The sequence below is a fragment of the Hippocampus comes genome, unplaced genomic scaffold (genome assembly GCF_001891065.2).
Source record: "Hippocampus comes isolate QL1 unplaced genomic scaffold, H_comes_QL1_v1.1 scaffold119, whole genome shotgun sequence".
In the NCBI taxonomy this organism is placed as follows: Eukaryota; Metazoa; Chordata; class Actinopteri; order Syngnathiformes; family Syngnathidae; genus Hippocampus; species Hippocampus comes.
This window is the reverse complement of record NW_017805494.1, coordinates 753,315-762,171: the sequence shown is the minus strand read 5'-3', so window position 1 is coordinate 762,171 and position 8,857 is coordinate 753,315. Positions and strand designations below refer to the sequence as shown.

The 8,857-nt window shown below is 38.9% G+C and overlaps 1 protein-coding gene across 6 annotated transcripts in view; it reads right to left on the bottom strand.

Moving 5' to 3' along the window:
* Positions 1-933: 933 nt before the first annotated feature.
* The window catches only part of smfn (small fragment nuclease), a 17,173-nt gene continuing 9,249 nt past the window's right edge, over positions 934-8,857 (bottom strand). For 4 of the 6 annotated variants that reach the window (XM_019876239.1, XM_019876240.1, XM_019876235.1 and 1 more), the window contains 3 exons: positions 7,897-7,950; positions 1,785-1,927; positions 934-1,065 (listed from right to left, as the gene is read on the bottom strand). In XM_019876239.1, the coding sequence (XP_019731798.1) occupies positions 1,855-1,927; positions 7,897-7,950 (127 nt within the window). In that variant the 3' untranslated portion in view covers positions 934-1,065; positions 1,785-1,854. Of the gene's footprint in view, positions 1,066-1,784; positions 1,928-4,532; positions 4,562-7,896; positions 7,951-8,857 lie in introns of those variants that run through there. The other 2 variants (XM_019876238.1, XM_019876237.1) reach the window with 2 other exon arrangements.

The following is an 8,857-nucleotide window of genomic DNA, read 5'->3' as shown; positions in this document are numbered from 1 at the left end:
TATAAAAAAATATATATATATATATATATATATATATTTATATATATATATGTATAAATAACTATAGCATCAAAGTGAAAGTTCTGTTTGAAATGCATCCTTTCTCAAAAAGCTCTTTTTGTCAAAATTTTTCTTGGAAACGTGGGTTTTCAAGAAACTTACCAATGTTCAACTGCTGTTTACTAATGAATGATAAAAGGCAGAAGTGGACTTTCTTTCCTGATGAAGGAAAAGGGTAAATGCTTTCTTTTGGTAAGTTACATGCTTATGTAGCTACAAAAATCAATTTTCTGTAGGCCTTCAAAGATTTGTCAAAACGTTTGAGAAAGGCTCTCCCAATTTGAGAAAAACAACCGGCATTAAATGAGTTAAAAGACTTCCTTTTAGGTTTAGTATATGGCTCCCAGGGACAACGCCCTCTAAAAATGTAGCGAAGAAAATCAGCCTGTAATAATAATAATTTCTACAATCAACAATAGGGACCTCGCAGTGGTTCCTGGTCGGGCCCTAACAGTCATAATAATAATTTCTACAAAAACAATAGGAACCTCGCAGCGGTCGCTACATTAATCTAATAATAATTAATTATTACAAAACAACAGGTACCCCATAGCGGTTGCTGGTGGGGCCCGAATAATTTCTACAAAAACAATAGGGACCTCGCAGCCGTCGTTGTTCAGGCCCAAATAAGAAAAGAATAATTCCGAAAAAAAGTGGTCACTGGTCAGGTTCTAACTAGAGCTGCAACCAGCTATTAAGGGCCCTTGCAGCCTGTGCCACTTTGCTGTACTGGAACACTGGAATTTTTTGAAAACGGCACAATAAACCTCAAACCTTTTTTTTCCACGTTTAAACTTTAATTTGTGGTCACTTCTCAGTGTTTTCTTTTCTTTTTTTAATACACATTCAAATTAAAGACACAGAGTAAAAAAGCTGAATTTAGGTTATTTTATTTTCAACTATTTTGGTGAGGCACTCACCTTTTGAAGACAGAAATTGTCATATCAAAACTATACATAATTTTCATTTTTAATAATTCCTCACAGATTTGGCTGATAACAGAAGCAGAGATGAAAGTGGACTTTCCTGAAAATTCTGGAAAAAAGAAAGAAAAAAAAAATATATATATATATATATATGTGTGTGTGTGTATGTCACACTTGGCCGATCATGCATAAATTCGTTTATACAAAACGCTATTCAAATACTCGACATTCAATGATTAATCTTCCTTTTGTGTGCACACGTGCACTCTTTGTGGCTTCCGTTCTCGCCGAAATTTCAAAATCTCCGAAATATGGCGAGGCCATGAGATTGCAAGGAGAGGGTATTGCTGTTGTGGCGACGCCACTCGAGCAAAGCGCGCCTCAGCAGTAGATAGTCCGCTGCTCTCTGCTGTGCGTGCCTAAACTAGCCAAGACGACACTCGAAGTCAGACAGACACGTTTTTCTGCTAATCTGTGTTTTTCCCTTTTTGTCCAAATATATTTTTTACGACAACAACTGTCTTGTCCACGGCGTCTTTTATTCGTTCCACTGCCGTTTAGCAAGTGTGTTTATAAAGAGACGAAAATCTCTTTACTGTTACTAGTGTTAGTGCCTCAACATGGCTACGCTCGTGAAAGCAAAACAACGAACTCAAACGCGTGTTCGTTCAATGTTGTCAACTAATATCCGGATTAATTTTAGGCAATTTTTTTCCTCAATTCTCCGGAGAAATTTTCATTAAAATTTGAAAATCCGGAATTCCCGGAAAATCCGGAGGACTTTCATCTCTGCAGAAGGCACCTTCATTTTGAAAATTGACAAATTATTATTACTGCTGGTTTTTTTTTAACAATCTTGTTCAATTTCTCAAGTTGCTTTGAAGATGCTGGCTCTGTAGTACTGCAGCTCTTTTATGCTCTCCCGGATATCCTCCAAAGCTCTAAAAGAGAAAACAAAATCTGTTTCTGCCTATTGAATGATCATCACAAGACTCAACCTTCTTTGATCCAGGACACCCAAATGTTTTCACACGTCACCCGAAAAAAGGGAAGCTACACAACTCTTACTGAGCGAGCAGACGGCGATAAGACCACAAGGCTTCTTTTTCATCTCCAGAAACAAATAAATGTTGAGTTTGTCTCGCGGGAACACAGCTGTGATTAGACTTTCAAGATGGCAAACAGTGCACTGATGTGTGCGGCAATGCTCTTGATACTTCGGCTTTATTGTCTGTTTTTAATGATTGGTGCTTTACTGACAGACTCTCCACTAGTGTATGACCTCCACTCCTTTTTAAACTTGCAACACAACATTGGAGGTTCGGGTGCATTTGAACACGGTTGGGAGAAAAGGTTGCATCCATTCTTGGCTGACATCCCAGTGAAGGGATCAGTATTGGTTTCCAATTGTTTAGAATATTGGTGGGGGTTTTATTGACTTCTTGATACTCTTCATTTTGACTGTTTTCATTGGAAAACTAATAAAGAAAGTTGGATAAATAAGTAAATAAGTCAGTATGCTTAAAAAAAAAAAATCCCAAACTTAATGTATATCAACAGTAGCAGCCTGATACAACCGCTCTGCAAGAAGGAGAGGTACCGCCGCTCGTTCCTGCCGACTGCTGTCAGGCTACTGAATAGACAGACCTGAAAACCTGGACTCAGCCCCACTCATGCATTTTTAATAAGCTTATATATACATTTTAGAATGTATATTTATTCATATACTTTTTGTTCTTCTACTTCTCCCTTTCATAATTTTGCTGCTGTAAATTGGGAATTTCTCCATTGTGAGACAAATAAAGGTTTTCTTATCTCATCTTAAATAGTCTATATCAGTGTTCCCCAGGCCGCGGACCAGTACCGGTCCGTGGCTCATTTGGTAAGAGGCCGCACAGAAAGATTAAATAACTTGCATTACTTCCGTTTTATTCATTTCGGAATCTGAAAGATGTTTTAATTTGAAAAATTACCGGATTCTCTGTTACATCGGTCTACAGTATGTTACTCTTGATGCAGGTCAAGCCGCGCTTCTCTGTCACGTGGTACATTACCGCTAAAATGAAACCCAGGAGCTCGCAAAATGAGGAAAAAAACGTCTTTGGAAAGTTTCTTTGGGAAGGGGAAAAGGCCCAGTCAGGCGACAGAAGAGGAGCCTATGACTTTCAAGAAAAAGAAGGCTACATTTAATGGACGGGATCAGGAGTCCTACTGAAAATACAGATTTATCTCAACGGGAGATTCCCACGCACGACGCCCACTGTGCATAATATGCAACGATGGTGAGTCGTATTTTTCATGCGCTTTTTATTTGTGATGTATCTTATTTTGAAGGCAAGTTTAAATATCATAGCGACCAGAGAGTGTTGTGGCCAGATCGGACTCATGTAATGATTCGTGTTTATTATTATGTTTTGAAAATACCAGTTTTCATGCAGGTCATATCATGGTATACCATTGTATTGCTCTGGCCTTAAAGGCCGGTCCCTGAAAATTGTCTTACATTAAAAAAAATTGTCTGACATTAAACCGGACCGTGGGGCAAAAGAGGTTGGGTACTGCTGGTCTATATGACTTGTACCAATGAATGAAATCAAGAAATGTATTATTTTACATTTTCATGGACTGCACTAAGCCTGTTGAACGAATCCAACTGAAAATTTGTCAGTAAAGCCTGAAGTCATTGATCATGCTCTTGGCCAAATATTGTGACTATTAGACATTGTCATTACCTTCTATTTGAGAAAAAGAATGCAGTCGTGAGACTTTAAGTGATACAGATGGTGTGTATGTTTAGTAACTGAACTATAACTATTCCTTTTGATGTGATCGTCGTAGCTGAGGATAATGTGGGTATTAGCCTTCAAGCTCCAAACTAATGACACTTTTTACCCAGCAATATTCACAACTTACCCTTTAAGTCAGGGGTCCCCAACCTTTTTTGCCCCACGGACCGGTTTAAGTCAGACAATATTTTCAGGGACCGGCATTTAAGGTGTGGCGGATTAATACAACAAAATAATATGGTATGAGCTGCATGAAAACTGTGGTGTTTTCGAAATATAATAATAAACACAAGGAGCGTCTAATCTGGTCGCAACACTCTTATCGCTCTGGTAATGTTTAATGCCTTCAAAATACGATACAACGCAAATTCAAAGTGCATGAAAATGACGACTCACCACAGCCCCGAGCTTGATTTTCTGCAATCAGACAGTCCCATCTCGGGGTAATAGGAGACAATGACACCTCAAGTGTGTGGTTTATGTCGAGTCTACTTCGTAATTTTGTTTTAGTCGCTGTTGCCGCAGGAAATTCAGCGTTTTGTTTATAAGCGTCATCGGTCACCTGACCGAGAAGTGTGCCTTGACGTGAGTCAAGCGTGACACAGACGGATGTACAGTAACAGAGAATCCGGTAATTTTTCAAAATAAAACATATTTCGTATTCCGAAATAAATAAAACGGAAATAAGGCAAGTTCTTTCTGTGCGGCCCGGTACCAAATGCCCTGCGGACCGGTACCGGTCCGCGGACCGGCGGTTGGGGACCCCTGCTTTAAGTGACCTGTTGAGAGCTGTTTGATTTAAAATAAGAAAATGTTGTTTTTATTTCACAACACGTACTGTGACCTGTTAATCTTCTAATCTTTCAGAAATTAAACTAAGACTAGTAAAAATGAAACTAAAACAAAGCATTTATCCGGCAAAAATACAAACAACCAAATCACTCTCAAAACGGACAAAATAAAATAAAAACAAACAATGAAAAATACAAAACTATTGTAAAAACCCTGGTCAGTGAGTGAGTCAGTGGACGAATGAGTGAGTGCGCGAGCGAGCCAGTCAGTCAGTCTTAATGGAAGCTTGACGCAGAAGCCAACAGTATGGGACCCTTCAAATAAAAGTTGAGCATTGGTGTTACCGTATTTTCCGCACTATAAGGCGCACCTAAAAAGCATTCAATTTTCTCAAAAGCCAACAGTGCGCCATATAATCCGATGCGCCTTATATAAAGAGCCTGTAACGCTCTTCATATTCCCCATTGAGTTGTTTACCTGGTAGTGTTCCTCTGCCATCTAGTGGTGATTATTAGCAGGAACCAATTGTAACCTAAAACAGTTCTGCCCGACACTAATGTGCATTTCGTCAACACACACTCAAACAGACAACTACTTTGCGAGCTTTTCGCAGCCATAATGAAACGAAGATAATCCCAAAAGCATAGCTAACTACTGACTAAATGAAGAAGGAGACAAGCAAGACTTCTCAGGACATTTAGCCCCATGTAGATGTGAGCCCACGAGGTTTGTGTGCCTTTTTGTTGAATCAATTGTCTTCATAACTTTTGTCTTTCATTTATTGTTTTATAATGCCATTTGTATTTACATGTTTCATGTCCGCGTTTGTGACCAGTTCTAATGGCTTTGCGACAGCTGCAGCAGTTCTGAAGGCTGTATTTTAGGTGCGCTTTATAATCTGAAGCGCTTTATAGTGCAGAAAATACGGAATTTATTGACAAATTTATGGCAAAGCACAAGGACACTTGGATTAAATGACAAGAGGTGTCAAATTATCGCGTTAATTGCGAATAATTAATTACGTCCATATTTAGCGCGTTATGTTTTTTTTAATTGTGTTAATCTAAATTTTAATCTCTAACTTTATTGTTTCTGTAGGTGTGTTGCCTTTTTCTAATATCCCTTTTCATGTGTTGGCTTCCTGTGTTCGAGTTGTTGAGGGTGGGGAAACAACTGTCAGTCACTGCCTGAAGCGGACATTTATTGGCTGTCATTATCAGGGATGAGACTGGCTAGTGATGAAAAAGCGGAAGGGGCGTGGCCGGGACGGGGGCGTGGCCACTTACAAAAGTGGCACTAAACATGCTGAAGATGAAGTGTATTCAATTTACACACAGATTTTAAACTTTAACAGAAAAAAATCCCAAGATTGTTCACTATTCTTTCAAGTGAAAATTTGTGCAATTTTGCTTATGCATTCCTGGTGAGCACCAATATGTAACTTCAAATTTGCTGCTCAAAATCAAAACTAAAAAAGGAAAAACATCCCCTGCCATATTTAAGATTTGTTCATTACTTGTATTCATAAAGTGTTGTGTAAATGTGATAAAAAGCCTTTGATTCTTACCTCATACAGTGATAGTGAAGTCCCACACTGTTTTCTATATATGGTTATGAATGTATTTTATTATATAAAGTGGATGTCTATTTACAGTATATACAACAATATACAGTTTCATGAGGTAGAATACTTTATTTTCTCTTCATTTTAAGCTTTTTAGCAAGCGCTAAAAGCTTATTGGTCCTCTCCGTCTTTTTCCAATCTCTTTTTAGCCAACTCCTCTTGTTTTTACACATGCTCCAGGCTGTCGAAAAGCGCTTGAGATCGAGTAGTTACTTTTCAGTAGAAATGTCTGTTTTCGGTGTTTCACCGAGGTTGCGTGACTCTGTAAAGCTTTCCATCCTCTCGATCCGTATAGAATGACATCGTCACACACTGTACACAGAGCTTTACCGGCGACATCGAGCTTTTTCACGAAATCCGACACAAGCACAATGGTTCCTCTTTACTGTTTCCTGCTGGGGACACCGTCAGCTTTCTATCCAACCAGTCCCATCGAAACGTGTTTTTCAGATCCGCATCTATCTGACGCACTTTAGCTTCATCGCGAGTCTCGATAACATTCGGCATTCACGAGAAAGGGGTTTAGGAAGGCGAACACGGATTGGTTGTGATTTGCATTTGCCGATATAGCGACAGTAAGACATTAGCCCGTATGTTTTTTACGGATTTGGAACAATATAAAATGGGTCCATTTTGACTGGAAAAAAGCGGAATTCCGCCAAAACGCGGAAAAATCTCATCCCTGCATTATGTTTGGGCTTGTTTAGCATAAACTGATTGGCTCCCATTGGAATTGGGCGGGGTAAGTAAGCAGCGGCGAGGAGAGGTGAAAATGGAGGAGCATGTGAGCGTTCTCAGCACAATGAATGGGCAATTTGCATTCCAAAAACGCCCTGACAGCACTATTGATAAAAGTAGAGTGTTGTGCCTAAATTGTATAGCATTTGCTTACCACCGAAGCAGCTCAAGTTTAGCGTCCCACATCAATGCAAAGCACCCAGTCGCGAGTGCGGCCACGGCTAACGTTATCACCGAAAGCGTTCGCAATGGAGGAAGCAATAGCAAAGCTCTTCGCCAAACTAAACTTGAGAAGACCCCGCGTACGAGGCATGAAGTCAGCATAGCTGCTGTGTCCTCTGTAGCCTATTTGAAGTGGTTGATGTTTGATTACAGCACTTTATTTTGTCATGATGAACAGTGTTATTTTTGAAGTGCTAATTTACAGTACTGTGCTTTCAGGGTCTGTTTTATTTATCTGAAACAGGTTCCATGTTCGGTACTTGTATTGCTCAGAAAAGTGTTCTTACTGTTTTTGATGTTAACCAAAGCACTTTTTTTGGATCTGATGTTCTCTTTAATTTTTATTTTGTAACTATTTGGAGATTTCCAAAAACAAAACAGTGATTTTCCCCCTAGTGGTCGAAACTCAAGGTTGCAGGTAGGATTTGGGATTACAGTAGTCTCAAATACAGCAGAAAGTAAATGCCTTGGACTGCATCTGTTCAAGTCTGTTTATAAACAATAAAATACTTTATAATACCACTTTTTTGTGATGTGAATCTTTTGATCTACCCCAATGCTCAATAATGTAATCAATTTAAAACGAAAATAGGGTTTTTTCAGCAATTTTTAGATGAGATTAAAATATAGATTAATTAGGTGATTAATTACATATCATCATTAATTAATCTCACTTTTTTAAATCTCTTGACAGCACTATAAATGACAACTCTAAGGCTTGAACGACCTTGAGTTAATAAATCTTTACCTGTGGCTTGCTTTCTTGCATGGCACCATCTCATATTCCACCGGAAACCACCTCCTAAATTTACCAAAAAAAAAAAAATAACATTTTGTCACACATCAAGCCATACAAAGAGTCTTGTCTATAATTAATATGACTGGGATTCCTGACAAATAACACTAATATTGAGGTAAACTGTTCTGTGAGGTTGGCAACAAACAATATTTCAAAATGTGTTTGTTTTATGCAGATCTTGCCAAACTACAGAAATTACCTGAGTGTGGAATAGTATGTGCTTGTATGTACAGTGTCTTGCGAAAAGTATTGAACTCTTTGATCTTTTGCCACATTCCATCCATTGATGACATGGTTCGAGTTACAACAGCTTTTGTATTCAGGGTGAAGCCGACTTTTAAAGTAAATTCAAAATGTTGGACTTCCCGTTAGATTTAACATATGGTTCCAAGGTACTTTTTTGTAGGTCTTTGCCTGTTAAATATACCACCAAATTTTTGTAGATGGAGGTGAAACGTACAGGAACTGCATTTTTTTTTCTAGGGGGCACTAGTGAGCCAAATTTAAAAGAGTACACAAAAAAAAAAAAAAACGAATACAGTATTGGTGATTTTGCCAGACCTGATGTATGTGCAAAGTTACATGACTTTCTGTGCATTTTTAGACCCTCACAATTAAAGTTGCTTTCTTGGTGAACTGCGTATTTCCACGGCAACAGTGTTTCGTAAAAATTCAAAAACTTCAAGTTTTATCAACATGACAGCCAAAACACTCTTTCGAAAACATATGAAGTAGATCTTGCCTTCTCGGCAGCATGGGTATGCCAGCAATGTTTTTGATTGGGAGGAATGTCGGCGCCATTTGACTGTCGTTGCTGGACAGCTCCGGGGGCGCTTGTGTCTTGCGCCTGTAATGGGCAGCATTTTCACAGCCCCGCTTTGTTCAGCGGAGAGATCGGTGCTGTTGAACC